The sequence below is a fragment of the Crinia signifera genome, chromosome 2, assembly GCF_055691185.1.
Source record: "Crinia signifera chromosome 2, ASM5569118v1, whole genome shotgun sequence".
Classification (NCBI taxonomy): Eukaryota; Metazoa; Chordata; class Amphibia; order Anura; family Myobatrachidae; genus Crinia; species Crinia signifera.
Window position 1 is genome coordinate 281,008,942 of NC_139218.1, and position 18,483 is coordinate 281,027,424.

At 44.0% G+C, this 18,483-nt stretch overlaps 1 protein-coding gene across 12 annotated transcripts in view; it reads left to right on the top strand.

Annotated features, from left to right (window-relative positions):
• Positions 1–18,483, top strand: part of MCF2L (MCF.2 cell line derived transforming sequence like) — a 244,660-nt gene that overhangs the window by 155,441 nt on the left and 70,736 nt on the right. For all 12 annotated transcript variants that reach the window (XM_083168689.1, XM_083168698.1, XM_083168692.1 and 9 more), the window contains one exon: positions 11,576–11,690. In XM_083168689.1, the coding sequence (XP_083024815.1) occupies positions 11,576–11,690 (115 nt within the window). The remainder of the gene's footprint in view (positions 1–11,575; positions 11,691–18,483) is intronic.

Here is an 18,483-nt window from a genome sequence, read left to right on the forward strand (position 1 = left end):
CGTAGCAACGTGTGCCAGCGATCTGCGCAATGCTCGATCGCTCAACACACAGCAAGGCACCAGTGATGTGTGCTGAACGATCTGGCAGGGTCAGTGTTCTCTGGTGAGAACACTGGCGATCTGACTAGTTATATACTGCATGTATCTGACTAGCAATTGCTATTACTATGGCCCCTACACGTGGAGTGAATTTGGGTCCTTTTCTAAGTGATCTAGTCAGATCGCTTAGAAAATGACCCAAAATCGCACCGTGTGTAGGCCCCACAAGTAAGTAGACCATTATAGATGCATACCAAGATTACCTGCAAATAAATGATCAGTTTGTAAGTTGCCCAAATAATGTATTAATTTTTCCTTCAGTTATGTGAGATTGGACTGCATATTGTGGTCATTTGGAGGTACCTATTCTAGATTTGGCCTTCATTTTTCTGTGGGGGGATATAGTGAAAGCAATGCAAGAAAAGTCTTTGGGGCAGATGTATTAAGCCTGGAAAAGAGATTCACTGGAGAATAAAGCACCAGCCAATCAACTGTGTTTGAAAATGACAGTTGGGAGTTGATTGGCTGGTGCTTTTTTATCCTTTCACTATACTGTATATCCAGTTTATCTCTTCTCCAGGCTTAATACATCTGCCCCATTGTATCAAAAGAACCCTTACATTATAGGTTCTCGAAGGTCACCATAAAGGCACCCCAATGGTCCAGGTTTTAGTATAGCAATAATACCTCACCAAGACGCTTGCTCAGCACTTTACTATATTTCTATTCTATTTCTATTATTCTAAAATGAAATTTGGGGGTATAGGAAAGAAACTGATCCTTCCTCTCACAGACTCCATGACTGTATGATGAGGGCCTGGAAGCCAAGAGACAGGAGTCAGGATTTTTAGCAGATCACACTACAGCCATCACTGTACAGCACTCATGCTTCCATACCATTCTAGCCATACCGATGATATTCTGTGTGGTATACACGCAGGCCTGCCGCAGGTTCAGAAACAATTTTTTTAAATTAACTTGTACTAAGGGGGTTACTCTAATTTCTCTGGTCCCCCGTGCGACCGATGTTTTGCGTCTGCGCATCCACAGACGCATTTTGGCATGTGCAGATGCAGGGTGCAAGCGGGCACGGCAAACTACATGTTTGCCGTCCCGCTTGCACCTAACAGTGTGGGCGGGGGCTTGGGGCGGGGGGCACAGCCCATGGAAATACCCAGTATTCATGGGCATCCCCAATGCGAATCGCCCAGAGGTGCGAGAGGCGGGCAGCTGAACTCAGCAGATGTCAGCTGCCCATCTGCTTCCCACACAGGGCGCTCCCAGATCAGATTGTGTGAAATACACACAAATATATTTTATTTGTGCATTAAACAAGGTTTTAAAACATGAAACAAAGTTTGTGTACAATCCCATACACTGAATTTAAATGCCAAGCAATCATTTTCTTGCACATATTTAGTGCCAGTTACATGTTTTTCCCCCAGTAGTGCCAGTTACAGATGTACCTAGAAGGTTTTTAGAAAAAGAAAGAAAAAGTACATTCTGGAGACTATGGCTTTTGGAATAGTTTGGATAACAGATATTTGGATAAGGGATACTCAACCTGTACCATCTGATTATAGAATCAAAGTAGTCCATATCTAGTGGGGTCCCACAGAAAAAGGAAACCTCATCTTATAAATGATGCACATGCTGTCTTAGGTAATTAATTTGTATATTTTGGAGTCCCTTAATATATTGGTATTCTTTTTGATAGCTATTCTAATGAAAACACTGTAGGCTTACTTCACCATCATAATTGTAATTCTTTTAGCACCCCCTAGTGCTCTTCCAATGACATTGCATACTTCATTTTGAAGTTGCAAACAATGTTCCTTACACTAATATATAAATACAAGGGGTTATCTATTAAACCTTCTAAAGAGGACAAGTAGAGAAGTTGCCCATAGAAACCAAACTTCTAGCTATCATTTATATATTATAGTACATACTGTAAAATATTTAGATACTAATTAGTTGCTCTGGTTACATTTCTACCTCTCTTTAGGACAGGTAAGAGGTTTGCTACATCTTCTACCTGTGGATATCAGGAACTGAGGAGGGAGACAATGATGGGTGCCAGGAAAGGCATGGGAACATTACACATTATATAGGAAAGTGATACATGAGCAGCCTTGATTTGTTTTCAGCTCATTATTTCATTCTGAGGAGAATTAAAAAAAAAATTCTACCTTGTGTTAATGTGCAACTGACGGAGCAATTAAGCTGTTGAGCCTCCTGAGTCCGTTGTTTGGACACATTAACCAGGATTTCAAACGGTTCAGTCAGTTTACCTACTATACACCTCTAAATCCAGGTTTTTTTGGGGGGATGTGGTGATCTATAATTAACGAACACCTGAAAGTAATGAATTAGAGGACAGCTATTAATTATAGAAACACCCTTAACAATAAAAACCCATTGTTATATATTATAAAGAGAGAGGTCCAAATGTAATAGGGTGTAATAATCCAAAAGTGAGATATTTTGGGAACGTTTCCCCCCTTTTTTTTTTTAATTGGTAATCATTTACACTGAAAACAACAGGGTTGATTTCTCTGCTGTCCATCCTGGTGACACAGGAGGGTCCGCAGGAGCAAGGCACCTATGCTAACTTCTTTCAGAGAAAGGCTCCTCCCTTCTACATCCCAGCATTCCCCAATTCGTTTTAGGTGCCCACTGGTGTGGGTGCTATGCTGGCTGGCTGCAGCCGTTTTTTAGAGTAGCTAGGGTTTTTTTTTTTTTATTATTATTAAAATTCTCTTGGTTAGTTACAAGCTACAGTGTAAAGCTTCCAGAGGAAGTTTCTTTACACTGACAGTGCAGCAGAGACTGACAGAAGCGCGTCCTGTCAGCACTCTGTCTGCAGAGAGATGCTGTCTGCCCTCTCTGCACAGAGAGGGCAGACATTTTACCGGGCTTATAGGCAGAAATCCATTGGAGTTTATGCCTATCACAGGAGTCCAGCGCAGCTGGACACTTCCAAGTGGTCCCAGACAGAGGGGAGACACTGGAAGAAAGGAAAAACACTTGGTAGGAGCGGCTGAAAGGGGGAGGGTGCCAAAACAGCTTTCCTCCCCGCTGAAGCATAGACTTGGACTCTACCTGCACTTTATTCTGGCACCTTTTACTCTCCACACTGTGCGGAGCTGAAGGAGGATTTTACATACAGAACTGAGTGAAAAGTTTCTTCTGGGCAATGCTTTTCCTGGTGACCGCTGAGGGACCATTGCAGCAGCGCAGACAGATAAATACTATGGTATATTATTCTGTACAGACGCCTGACATTTTGCACTGTGTGTGGTGTTATGACAGAAAGGTGTAGTGCTGCTGCTCTTGGGGAGGGAGCTTCTGCCATGTTAATTAACTGCAGGTTTTGCGGAGTTGAACATATGGATCAGGGGAATTTGTGCCGTGCATGTGAGTCTGTGCACAGCTCTGAGCAGCCTGAACCTGCGTGGGCGGCTGCCTTGGGGAGATCGGTACTCTTTACCTAGAAGGGCGCCCACGATTTTGATCGTGGGCATCGTAAGGAAAAAAAAATCGCGTTGGTCGCATCGCATGCGACCAAAAAATCGCATGCGATGCGACCGACGCGATTACCGCGATTTCCCATAGGGAACAATGTTAAATGTCCCAATTGACCCGATTTTCCATAGGGAACAATGTTAAATGGCCCACAGAGGCCAAATAGGCACCCTGAAGTGTGAAATGGGCCCCCCAATTGTTAACGCCACCCCACGATCAACGTCAACCCGAAGCGTGGCGAGCGGCGGCGGTACGCCTCCTACGACCTTTTCATACCCCCACTATCCACGTCGGCGTGGAGTTGAGAATAGAAAGTGTGGCGAGCACACGCGGACACCTTCACAGGTATACGCGTCCCCTCGCGGGCTTCACAGGTGTCCGCGTCCACTCGCGGGGCTCGCTGCGCTCGCCACGCTTCGGGCTCGGTGGCTCGCTGCGCTCGTCACACTTTCTATTCTCAACTCCACGCCGACGTGGATAGTGGGGGTATGAAAAGGTCGGACGCGTACCGCCACCCCTCGCGGGCACGCTGTAATCGCGTCGGTCACATCGCATGCGATTTTTTGGTACATGCGATGGCCGCGATGGGCGCCCTTCTAGGTAAAGAGTACCGGGAGATCTATGAATGCGGGCACGCTTCGGGTTGACGTTGATCGTGGGGTGGCGTTAACAATTGGGGGGGCCATTTCACACTTCAGGGTGCCTATTTGGCCTCTGTGAGCCTTTTAACATTGTTTCCTATGGAAAATCGGGTCAAATGGGACATTTAACATGGTTCCCTATGGGAAATCGCGGTAATCGCGTCGGTCGCATCGCATGCAATTTTTTGGTACATGCGATGGCCGCGATGGGCGCCCTTCTAGGTAAAGAGTACCGGGAGATCTATGAATGCCTTGGTCCAGGCTTTGAATAGGCATAGAGAGGAACTAGTTAAATCTCCTTGGACTTTTTCCTCCTCCCAACCCTCCATGGGCTCTATTGCTCCCTCTCAGGGGGACTCTGCTTTACTTCAGGTTATTCAGAACACTGCACAGTGTGTCCATTAAATTAATACTTTTATGGAGCAGTTTTCCATGGTCCCTGAGGTGGTCTCGCCTAGACACCCTTTATCCACGCCTCCCCTTCTTAATTTAGACTCTGAGGATGCGGGTGAATGTGCTGGGGATATGTTTTGGGACCAGAGGGAAGAATTTTGAGTCTTCTGTTGCTGGTATTGAAGATTTGATATTGGCAGTTAAGCAGACATTAAATCTCTCAGATGATAATAAGGTACCGCTTCAGGGTGTGTTTAAGAATAAAATAAAAGATAAAAGGCTTCTTTTGCCTAAGAGATTTTCCAACATGTATCCCATGCCGGAGGAGCATATGAAATTGTGGGAACTGGTGGATGCACCTGTTGCTAGGTTGTACAAGGGGGTGCTGCTTTCAAAGACCCTGTGGATAAAAAGATTGAATGCGGTCTGAAAGCTGTGTTTGAAGGGGTTGGTTTTACTTTTCGCCCGGTTATTGCATCAGCTTCAGTATCCAAGGCCATGATGAGGTGGGCTGATACCTTGTGTGCTCAGCTTCAGCCTGATACGAAAGCCTTTGCTTTAGCTGAAAAGTTAGTGTGCTGCGGAATATGTTTGTGAGGCTGGTGAAGAAGGTGCTAAAATGGCTTTGAAGGTGTCAGCCATTTCAGTAACAGCTACAGTAGGAGAGCTCTCTGGCTTAAAGCTTGGGAGGCTGTTAGCGAGTCTAAGAAGTCTCTTTTTGGGTCAGAACTTGATACCCTTATTAAATAAGCCATGGGGGGAAAGATCCCTTTACTCCCTACCACTAAGCATGCAGTTTCTAGGTTTGGAGCCTTCATGCTGTCCTTTCACTCCTCCTTCCGGGGGGGGGGGGTGTCCAATAGAGGACAACTGGTTAGAGGGAAGTTTCCCTCTGGAAAAGGAAGGGTGCCCAGATCCCATTTTGGTTCCTTTACAAGGAAAGAATCTACCAAGAGTGAGGATAAGTCCCCATTCTGGGATCAGAGTGGGGGGGATGTGTGGGCTCTTTCCACCCCAGACCCTTGGTTTCACTCTGTCATCTCCCAGGGTTACATGATCAATCTTGGAGTCCCTCCAAAGAGATTTCTCCCAATGCCCTTGCCACGAGAAGCTCGCTTGTGAAAAGCCCTCTTGGGGGCGGCAACGTCGCTTCTCGAGAAGGGAGTTGTGATTCCGGTACCTCCAGGAGGAAAGGAAGAAGGGATTTTATTCCATTCTTTTCTTGGTCCCCAAGCCAGATGGGTCATTCAGACCTATCCTAAACCTGAAGTCGCTAAACCTCCATTTATGGGTGGATCACTTCAGGATGGAATCTCTACAGTCAGTTCTCTTCAGCATAGAACCTGGAGAATTTCTAGCATCAGTGGATATCCAGGATGCCTATCTACACGTGCCTATTTGCACGGAACATCAGTCTATGTTGTGTTTCGCAATAGGTGCAACTCATCTGCAGTTTCAGGCCCTACCCTTCGGGCTGGCCACAGCACAGAGAGTGGTCACAAAAGTGATGGCTGTCATGGCAGCGGCTCTCGGGTTAAAAGGAATTGTGATTATTCCGTACTTAGACGATCTCTTGTTCAAGGCTGATTCGGCAGAGAAGTTGCAGGAACATCTAACAGTTGCAATGCAGTTCCTTCAAGACCATGGGTGGTTGGTAATTCTCCTGAAGTCTCATTTGACACCTACCCAGAGACTTCAGTTTTTGGGTGTGATTCCGGAATCAAAGGCCATGGACATCCGTCGGTTGGTGCTGGCAATTCTACAGTTGCCAAATCCTTCAATATAGCAGTTTTTGAAGCTGCTGGGCAAGATGGTGGCACCTTCAAGACCCTGCAGTGTGCAAGGTTTTATTTGATGTCTTTTCAATGGAGCACCCTTTCCAGTTGGTCAGGGAATCCTAAGTCCATGAAACAAGAAACACTTCTCCTGTCTCAGGAGACGAGAGACTCGTTGAGGTGGTAGACGGATCTGGAATCTCTTCAATTGGGGTGATACCTTCGGTTCTGGGATTGGTTGGTCGTCACAACCGACGCCAGTCTCAGGGGCTGGGGGCAGTGGTCCTGCACCACAGGTTACAGGTTCTCTGGTCCACCTCGGAATCACAACTGCTGATCAATATTCTGGAACTTCGGGCAGTTTGGAGGACACTTCAGCAAGCGGAGGAGTTCCTGAAGGGATCTTCCATTTGCATCCAGTCGGACAATGCCACGGCGGTGGCATACCTCAACCATCAGGGAGGCACTCGCAGCAGGATGGTTATGCAAGAAATCTCTCGTATCTTTCAGTGGGCAGAATTAAATGTTCCAGCTCTGTCGGCTGTCTCATTCCAGGGATCCGGAATGTGGAAACAGACTTCCTCAGCATAGCTGATCTGCTAGAGCGGGAATGGGCGTTACATCATGAAGTTTTTCAGGACATTGTTTCACTTTGGGGGCTCCCAGAGGTGGATTTGATGGCGTCCAGACAAAATTGTCAGGTTCCCAAGTTCTGTTCACGGACCAGGGATTCGACAGCGTGGGCAGTTGATGCCTGTCTTGGTATTCAGACATACTGAGGTTGTCGATAGAATCGTGGCATCTCCCTCTTCGTCCAGACCTACAAGCAAAGGCCCTTCCTCCATCAAGACCTAGGTCATCTCAATTTGACAGCTTGGCTTTTGAGACCTTGTTAAAGAAAAAGGGTTTCTCAGATGCTGTTATCAAAACCATACACAGGGTTCGGAAGCCTGTGTCAGCAGCCAATTATCATAGGGTCTGGAAGACTTACATCAGGTGGTGTGAACGACAGAAGGTTCACACGTCTAGATTTAAAGTCTCTAGGCTCCTGGAATTTCTCCAGGAAGGTTTTTCGGCAGGGTTGAGCCTGCAGTCTTTGAAAGTGCAGCTATCTGCCTTGTCTATCTTCTTCCAAAAAACAGTGGCTCTGTTACCGGAAGTGCAGACTTACTTCCTACAGGGAGTTATGAGGATCAAACCTCCATACAGACCACCGGTGGCGCCTTGGGATCTGTCTCTGGAGTTGTCAGTTCTGCAAAAACCTCCATTTGAACCTTTAAGGTCAGCTGATCTTAAATTTCTCTCTTGGAAACCTAGTTTTCTTTTGGCTATCACTTCGGTTTCGGAATTGGGGGCCTTGTCCTGCAAGTCTCCTTCTCTGGTGTTTCATGATAGGGCTGTTCTGCAAACGTTGCCTAAGTTTCTACCGAAGGTAGTGTCAAATTTTCATTTGAAGGAGATTTACATTTAAAGGAGATTGTGCTCTCTGTGTTTTGCCACCCAGAGGAGGCAAGGAATAGGGACAAACTGAAGAAATTGTGGTTCGCGCGCTGCGCATTTATGTGGGCAGAGTGAAGGATTTTCATAAGACCAATTTGTTTTTGGTGCTTTATGACGTACATAAGAGAGGGTGGCCAGCTTCTAAGCAGATCATTGCTAGATGGTTATGGTCGGTGATTGCCTTTGCTTACACTAAAGGGAGCAGACCAGTTCCCTCCAGGATTATTGCCCATACCACCAGGTCGGTTGCTTCCTCTTGGACTGTGCGTCATGCTTCTACATCGGAGCACTTATGCAGGGCTGCCACCTGGTCCTCTGTTTACACCTTTACCAAATTCTACAGGTTCCATGAGTTAGCGTCAGAGGACGCTTCATTTGGGCGAGCAGTGATGAGAACTGCAAACCTGAGCGTTTAGATCAGAGAAGGGAAAGGGTGGACATGATAGAAACTTTCAAATATATCAAGGGTTTTAACAAGGTACAGGTGGGAGACCTTCTTCACAGGAAGAGGAGCAACAGAACATGAGGACATGCACTGAAACTAGAGGGAGGAAGATTCAGGGGAAATGTGAGGAAGAATTACTTCACAGAAAGAGTAGTAGATAAGTGGAATAGCCTACCATCAGAGGTGGTAGACGCAAATACAGTAGTACAATTTAAACATGCTTGGGATAAGCATATTGATATCCTTACAAAAAAATAAGAATCACATATGGTTTGAGGTAACATGTTTAAAAAAGGGGCAGACTAGATGGGCCAAGTGGTTCTTATCTGCCGTCAAATTCTATGTTTCTAGGTTACCCTCCCAAAGGACCAGCTCTTGAACGTCCCATGGTTAGCTGTGTCATCAGGATGGACAACAGAGAAAAGGGGATTTTTGTAAGAACTTACCATTTGAATCCCTTTCTTTGAGTCCATCCTGGTGACACAGTGATCCCTCCCTTACGCTCAGTAAGTTTATACTGGTTAATGTGAGTAGTCATGTTATATGGTTCTTGTTTGAGTGTGCATATTAATATGTTCCGGCATTGTACTGAGTAATGTATCCTAGTGTGCTTTGGAAGTTGAACTGAGGAATGCTGGGATGCAAAAGGGAGGAGCCTGCCTCTGAAAGAAGTTAGCATAGGTGCCTTGCTCCTGCGGACCCTCCTACATCCCATGGTTAGCTGTGTCACCAGGATGGACTCAAGAGAAAGGGATTTGAATGGTAAGTTCTTACAAAAATCCCCTTTTTGCCTGGTTCCAGTTAATAGATCTACAGTGTCTAGATAGACAGTCAGTAGGTCTACCCCAAAAGGTTGACAGGGTCAAAAGTTCAACATGCAATAGGTACACATGCAACAGGTTGAAGGGTTCAAAATGTCAACATGAAAAAGTTAGACACATGAAAAGGCAGACATGAGTTTTTCATGTTTTTCTTTTTAAACGGGCTTGTTCTTTCTTCACCATCCATGTTGGCATAGAGAGAATATAATAGCGTAGCATAGTGAGCGCACACATTACAGTAATTGAGGGTCTATGTCAACAGTTGTTTGCATTGACACCTTAAAGAAAAGAAAAATTCATGTCTACTTTTTTTTTTTTTTACCTCTTTCATGTTGACATTTTTACCTTGTCAGCCTATTGCATGTCAACCTTTTGCGGTAGACCTACTGACTGTCTATCTAATAATCTGCAACTGATTTTGCCATGTGATTGATTGGCGCTCTAAAAAATAAAAAAAGGGAAAACTCTCCCACAATCTCACACCCTATTACATTTGGCCCATAATTATTTTACTGCATTTAGCTATTTAACAAATGCCCCTTTCACACAGAAAATTAAATACCCGGGTGAAGCAGTTCCACCCGGGAATTTCATTAAATAAACAGGTCCTTTTTCTGTGTGAAAGAGCATACCCGTGTCTCCGACCCTGGAATTGACCAGGTCGAGGAAACGGGATTTATGACCCGTGTTGACCCTTTCACACAGAAGAAATACCCGTGCTGTTCAGCCCGGTAATTTGTTCTTCTGTGTGAAGGGGTCAGGCTGATCCTGGCAAAATGACACAGCATTTGAAATGGCGTGTATTTGCCTGGATTTTCAGACTTTTCTGTGTGAAAGGGGTATAAGACAGAAAAATCCCCAAAACCTGGGTATTTCTTGGATACAAAAACCAGACTCTGCTAAAAGCTCTGACCCCCTTTCACACAGTACGAAAAACCCAGGTATTTCCTGTGTCGACCCCTTTCCTACAGAAGCCTGATTTTTCCTGGAATATACTGTGTGTCATAAGTAAAGGACCGTTTTAAATGCACACAGAGATGAGGTCATGAAAAGTGGGTGGTAACTGCTCACTGCATTGCATTAACCATGGCATGACTCAAGGATATGTTGTAAACAAGTTTTATTGTTTTTATATACTGGTAGGTACATGTTACCTCACATGGCTGTCAATATAATTGCAATGTGTTTGAGTACACCGTGGAATCTTTGACTGTCCCAGTCATCTGTTTGCGGTTTTCCTCCTCCCCTCCCCTCAGCAGCTCTCACCTCTTGCTCTTTCCAGTGGGCCATGCTGTCCTTTCTGCAGCTACCTAATGACCTCAGAGGCCAGCCCCAGTGCCATGTCCTCCCAGCCAATCGTAGCAGCCCATTCTTACAACCAATCAGCCAGCACCCCACCAGGAGAGCCCATCAGTGCCTAGCAATGTGTAATAATCCCAAAAACCCAGGTCGCACCCTTTCAGACAGCCAGCGACCTGGGTTTTTGGAATTCAGACCCTGGAAAAACCCTGGTAAATTCCAGGGTTGAAGTCCTGGTATTTTAGACCCTGCTTGACCCTTTCAGACAGAAAAAAGCCTGCGTCTACCCTCCTGGACCAGGGTAAATCCTGGTGTTTTTTTTCTGTCTGAAAGGGGTACCAGTGGTCCATGAATTTCTGCTCCTCCTATTTATGCAGTGTTCCTCTGCATTGTTCTTACTTTTCTGGCAGCTCTTCCATTACGTTCTCTACTGAAAAGGGGACATAATGATTGCTGAGGTCCTTTCACATTGCTATAAGTTGCCGATTTAGCTATTTTTCTTTTTCTTTGATACCATATATATTTTATGTAATATGGTCTGAGTTTGCTGGAGATGCAGGATGCATTTAGCAGGGTGGCCACAGTGTAGCCACAATGGTAGTGTTGTCATATTGTACCATGAGCTTATCTTTCTGATTTATTGGTGGATCAAATTATACCAGCTTTACACTGCATTGAGTGCTTTATTTATGCACCGTGAAATGTACAGAACTGTACCATCTATATGTGTACAATTTAAGGGTACGCATCTGTGTGTGTGTATATACAGTCAGCTACAATACAGTTTTACTATTATAAATTCTGGACCCAAAAATAGCTGCATACTAGGGCATAACTGCCATAGGTGCAGGGAGTGCAGTTGCTATGGGGCCCACAGCTGGAAGGGGCCCACCTTACCTGTCAAAGAAACATTTGGATGATACATAGGGGCCCTTACAGAACTTTTGCTATGGAGCCTAAATATATCAAGTTACACCACATAATTAGAAGATCTATCTTCAATTTCTTTCTATGTTTAAAAGGAAAAAGTATATTGCACCCAGTACGGCTGTTTAACACTGATTTATTTTGTTTCAACTAATTCAATGTACAGAAGACCAAATAAAAGTTTTAAACACAGAACTGTCATCCTAGGTGGAAGAGGTCAAAATGGTTGTCCTGTCATCACGTTTCCTGAATACCCAGAATTCAGTGAAATCCCAGAGGCGGAGTTCCAGAATGTGTTGACATATTTAACCAGTGTTCCCAGGTATGTATACATGTATGCAGTTTATTCTGCTTGAAATATTGCTACCTTCAAATATTGACAATATAAGATAAATTGAAAACAATGACATATCCATAATATACTTCAGTATGGTATAAGGTTTAAGGCATTATATTTAGTAGTATTAGAACATAGAAGTACTCCATATGATTGGGTGGCATTGCTCTGAGCATGAAAAAGAAATTACTTATTGGCATTCATTAAAAAGCCAGTACAGAGCTATTATGGTATTGCAGTAAGTGGCATAAGTTTGTCCCAGTGGCCCGAAGGCAAGATAAATATTGGTGCCCCCTAAATAGTTCAGTAGTAAGGTGGCTGTCTCCACCAAGACAGGTTATGGGTTCTAATCAGAGCCGGCCTTAGGCATAGGCAAACTAGGCAATTGCCTAGGGCATTTGGAATGCCTAGGGGCATCAGCAGCTTCTGCTGATTAAAATGATATGCAGCATGCCTATATTCTGTGTGTGAGTGAGGCTGTATCTGCATATGAAATAGTGTATTCATGGAAATCACTGCAAGATAGCATTCCGTATGCAGGTACAGCCACAGTATATACACAGAATATAGGCATGCCACATATCATTTTAATCATTGGAAGCTCCTTGTGTGTGCTGGTCATAACAATGCAAATAAGACAAAATTTCAGAAAAAAAGGCACACAACGTTAGCAGAACTGGCCAGGAGCTGCATGGCCTATTGAGTATGAGGAAACATCTGTATCCAAGCAGAGGCAGAGGTCACAGTGTTAGTGGCTGTGCGAGTGCTGTCTGCGGGTGGGTTGGTTGTGCAATAATGTTTGGCATATGTGTAAGGGGCATTATGTGTGTCATGTATAAATGCATTAAGAATGTGCGACATATGTGTAATGAACATCAGGGCTATTTTTCTGCAGGCTCCAGCAGGAACTGAGGCCTTTATTCTAGTTCACTCTTTCTGACAAAATATTGGACAAAACCATGTGCACTGCAGGTGAGGCAGGTGTTACTTGTGCAGAGATAATTAGATTTGGGTGGGGTTTTACACCTGCCTCACCTGCAGTGCGCATGGTTTTGTCCATGTAAGAAATATTTTGTCAGAAAGAGTGAACTAGAATAATGGCCTTTGGGGCAGATTTATTAAGCTTGGTGAAGTGATAAACTGTCTGGGTTTTATCACTGGCCAATCAGCTCCTACCTGTCATATTTCAAACCAAGCCTGTAACTTTACAGGTAGGAGCTGATTGGCCGGTGATAAATAAACAGACAGTTTATCACTTCACCGAGCTTAATAAATCTACCCCTCAGTTCCTGCTGGAGCCTGCTGAAAAATAGCCCTGATGGGCATTATGTGTGTCATGTGTATAAGGGCATTAATAATGTGCAACATATGTGTAAGTGGCATTATGTGTGTCATTATGTGTATGAAGGACATTAATAAAGGTTGGCATAATGTGTAAGGGGCATTATGATTATAAGGACATTAATAATGTGTGTCATGTGTAAGGGGCATTACTGTGTGGTATTTTCAGGGGTGCTGAGAGAAAGGGGTAGGGGGTACAAATTACCCAGGCCAAAGTCTGATGGAAGGGCCCAGTGGGGGCCCCGGGCCCCCTCCCCTTAAGTGACAGCAGCAGCTGCAGCTCTTCTCCTCTTCCCAGCACACACTGCTTTGTGCTGGGTTGCAGTGTGGCCATGGAGGTGCTTAAAAGACAATATTTTCTCAGGATTTTTTTCTAAGGGTATAATGTGAATAATGTGAGGAGTAATGTATATAAGGTAAAGTGGTACTATTGTGTGATGTAATGTGAATAAAGGACACCATCGCATGATAATGTGAATAAAGTTGCACTACTGTGTGGCATAATTTGAATTGGGGGTACTATTGTGTGGCCATGCCCCTTCCCAGCAAGAACACACCCCTGTTTGGGCTGTGAACCGAATTTGTGCACTGTTTCTATTTAAAATATTGCGGGTAGGAGCACCAAAATGATGACTGCTATGATGAGGGTTGATGGTTTTGGGAAAGGGGAGCAGGGTCAGAGAGGGAACTAGTGGCGGTGCTAGGGGGCACCAGCCAAAATCTTGCCTAGGGCTTCATTTAGACTAGGGCCGGCTCTGGTTCTAATACAGGGTGTGCCACTTGCAAAAATGATGTTAGGAGGGGGAGTCAGCCACAGAAGCCATATTGACAGCTTTCAATTAACTGATTAAAACTTACAGGGGGGGGGGGAGAGGTGCCCCCTTGGGAGCAGGAGCCTGGAGGCAGATTACTCCATTGCCTCCCAGAGTTACGCCTCTGATTGCACTGGTTCCCAAATGCAGTAATCATGGCACCCCCAATAATCCAGGTTTTAAGTAGATCCATGTTTGGCCACTGGTGACTGAGGGGTAGATGTATGAAGCATTGATAAGGGAGGAGAAGTAATAAAGTGCCTGGTACTTTATCACCGTCCAATCAGCTCCTGACTGTTAAGATTTATCTGCAGATCTGTCTGGTTGGAACAAAAACATAGTTATGGATGAGAGCAAATGACAGTTGACCATGTTCTTGGACATGCTGGAAAACTGACTAACTGTCACTCATCCATAACCATGTTTTTGTTCCAACCAGCCAGATCTGCAGATAAATCTTACTAGTGTATGGGCACCTTTAAGGTTATAGGCTGGGTTTAAAAAGGGACAGTTAGGAACGGATTGGCCGGTGATAAAGTACCAGGGACTTTTTTACTTCTCCTCCCTTATCACTGCTTCATGCATCTAACCCTCAATTTAGTACCTCAGTCAATTTGATTTAACCATCTTTGCTGAGCCATGGATAATTTTAAAACCTAGACCATCGGGGTGTCTTGAGGACCTCCTTTGGGAACCTCTTCTGTATAGTACAAGAGATTTATTATGATTACACTTTTGTAAAGCTACACCCTTCCTTTTTCTCAGGAGCAATCTGCCTATGTCCTGTAAGGTGTTATTTTTTCTGAGTGTTCTTTTCATGATTATTATTATACATTATACAGCAGGATATTCACTTTTAACATGGTGAATGACCTATTTTCAGTGTTATGGTCCACATGTTGTAAAGTTCAGATGTCACTAAAGTTAGTAGGCAACTTTGATTGTAAAATGGCTATTTGTGTATTTGCTGTAACCTATTGTACAATAGCAGTGATTGAGGCTCCAGAAATCTTGCACCATAGTGATTATGTATGGGCTCTGCAGACAGTCTCTCTTTATAGTCTCCACTCTTTGATAATGTGTTCAGAGGTTTCCTGCCTTGGGATTTTCACATGGAACATATCTACTGGCACCATCACTAGTGGTGTTTAGCCAGCAGAGAGATTGTGTTGTTAAACCTCTAACTCTTGTATATACTTGAGTGAAGACCTTACAGATGGCAAGCTGAATTGATACTCCCAGATTTCGACTTGGCCTTCATCCACCAAGGCTCTTTATGTAGCAGAAAATCTTTGAATTTGACAGTAAGAGCTAATGTTTGCTGCAACAGTAAATTAAGCACAGTAGTCCATTCAGTTAACCAAGGCTATAGATGCATTGTCCTTCCAAATGTCAAAGGTAGGGACCCTAAAGTTAGTTTGTATGAACCTTATAATTTCCAGTTATAGGAATGTATTTCAGGCCTAAAGTATGTTTGTGGAGTTGCACATATGTTAACCCTTTGGGTGCCATGTGAGTTAATCAAAATAGGTGTGAAAATTGCCAAGCAAACATTTTTATTCATCATAATGACCTGTAATGTTACCGTATATCGGAAATATAATCTTTTTTGATACATTTTTTATTTGAATTTACATAACAAATGTGAGTGACGCTGGCATTTTTAGCATATATTTTGTGCATCTCTCACAGATGTTGGCACTCAAAGGGTGAAGATGGTCTTAAGTGTTTTGTTGACTTGACCACATAAAAGATAAGGCAGTCATCTTGGTCAAGTGTAACGTTTAAATCTAATGATCATCTTTTCGGTCCCCATCTTCTTGTTAGCTAAGCTTTCCGTACTTAGGAAATGCTTAGTGTTTCCCTAGGAAGTTGCTTTAATATCTTCAATAAGGGGTTTCAATGTGGCAGGCTGTCTCTGTAGCACTTTATATGCAGAGAAAGAACTCTATGCTGTGTTTAGCTCTTGTCAGCTCCTCAATAGGTGTGACCCAGTCTGTGTTGTAGCCTACGTCTTGTTCTGATGGTCATCCACTCGGAACGTTGGTATAAACATATATAATACATTTAGTCATTCATTTGCAAGCTTTTAGATATTCTACATAATTGCTGTTAAGGAAAAAGGTGTATAATGACTCCATAGTATTTTTAACAATGAAAGTACAACCAATCTGTGCACCCTAAACAAAGCAGAAATGAGTAATTACTGATAGGCTCCAATAGAATTAGACCCATCTTAGTTTCTCTGTCCCAAAGTTGTTAGAAATTTGCATGGCCCTCGTTGAGATGGGGATTTTCCCGTCTCCATGCAAATTTCAGCTCTTGGTCTTGACATGCTTTTCTGACCAGACATGCTTCATGCCAGGACACCTGACTGCTATCACCCTGCAAATTTCTGGTGGGATTTATAGGATTGCAAGGGTGTAGCTTCCATAAGTGCAGGGATGACCACTGCTATGGGGCACAGAGGTGGGGGGGGGGGGGCTCCTTCCCTATCACTGTTACATGTGTTATATAGGAGGGAGTAGCTACCATAGGTGTAAGGAGTGCTCCTGCTATGGGGCAAAGTGGTGATAGGGGCCCTCCTTCTCTGTCACAGTTACATGTGTTATAGACAAGGGCATAGCTACCATAGGTGCAAAGAGTACAACTACTATGGAGCCCAGAGGAGAGTGGTGCCCCTCTTTAGTGTCAAAGCTACATGTGTTATATGCTTTTTCACTATTGGGCATTATATAAAGGCCCTTACAAACTTTTACCTTGGGGGTTGCTCATTATAATGTGCTATAAAATGAAGTGGAGGGCATCATTTTACTTGATTTCAACTGGTGCACTGTAATGTGCACAATATGAAGTGGAGGTACTATAATGTGGCATACTGGTAACTAGTATAGCATATTTCATTTGGTTCTATTTGGGTCAATCTTTTTACAGCAATTATTATTTATCGATAATACATTTTGATCTCACTTCCCCCACACAGTGCGAGAGGCCCCCACTGTAGAATCCTTCAAAAATAGACTCAAGACTTTCCTGTTCTCTCAAGCATTTCACTAATATCCACCGATAAGCTTGTTTTGTTTTGTGTGCTGTAAATGTAAAGCACTTGAGCCATGTTGGGAGAAAAGTGCTATATAAATAACTATTATTAATAGTACATTATTTTACTCAAGGCATTTAGGCACCATATTTTGGATGGGTTAAGAATCGGTGCAGCCCTGCCATTGGAGATCCAACTCTGCCCCTCCCATTGCACACTGGTTTCGCAGAATAGATCTTTACATGTCCATGGAGGATCTGATCCTTCTTGAAGGATTCTCCCCAGACTTTTACTGATACGTGGTTAAACTGGCTCACATATAAAGAATCCTCAGATTACTCTCATTGTATTGCGCCAGGTCAAGCAGTCGAGAAGTAGTGGTCCCGAGGCAGTTTTCAGCCCATGTATAATTCTGAACAAAGGGAGGAGGGAGAGCACCTCTCAGGGGAGGTATGACATGTTCAAGAGCTCCCCTCCTAAAGCCTTAAGGGGGTACACATGGGGCAATTTAAGACCCTTTTCTAAGGTATCTGACTAGGTCACCTTCACTTGCCACAACTACACTAAAGGTAATAGATGGTGCCGTAGACCCAGGGTGGTGGCATGGTACACTGAGTGGCGCTGCTTTATCTACATCAAATTCCTTTGCCCCTAATGGTGGGGAAAAACCCCACTATATAGATACAGTATATACTTATTTTAAGTACAGTTGGAGCCGTTTTCATTCAACCCAACAATGTGGCATGTCTGCCCGTCTCGACGCGCCATTAGCTGAGAATGGGACACGCATGCATGACACTTGCTCATTACATTTGCGGATAGGGGACACGCAAGCATGTGAGATGCTAGTGCGTCCCCATCTTGGCACGTTGTTGGGCTAAATGAAAACAGAATACAAATGCTGCCTCATACACACACTTGCACTTACTGTAAATATTGGGACTCAGAGCCTGAAAAGCAGCACAGCAACAGCAGTATTTGTGGTTGCTCGGTGTTGTGACTAGACGTCTTACATAATTAGTCCCCACCATGCCGTATTACCGTTATTCTCGGGCCTTCGGGGAGGGGGAGCCAAATTAAATTACAATTGCATTATGTCGGCTTTGCTATCACCCCACAGTAAATTGAAGCACATTTGCGCCCTCTCATACTTTGCAAAGGGACCGCGCACGCAAAAAAAAGATGTGTGGTATCACAAGGAAGGGACGTGGCCAAAGAATATTATACTCATTTCAAATTATGCCACACAGTACGCCATCTTATTCACATTATATAGCATCAGTGCCATAATTAGACATTTTGGTGCCCTGTGCCAGAAAGTGAATTTGTGACTGCCCCACTACCACAGGGAGAACTGGGAGAATGCACGCTGTAGGCGCGTGCCAAAAAATTAGGGGCGTGGCTTTACGTGGAAGGGTACATAACAGTACCAATAACACCATAATGCCCATTACATATTATGGCACACATGATAATGCCAGACAGTACTGCCTATTTAACATTATGCCACACATTGTGATGCGCTTACACATAATGCCACACACCGTAATTCCCCTTACACAATATGCTGCACACTTAAATGCAC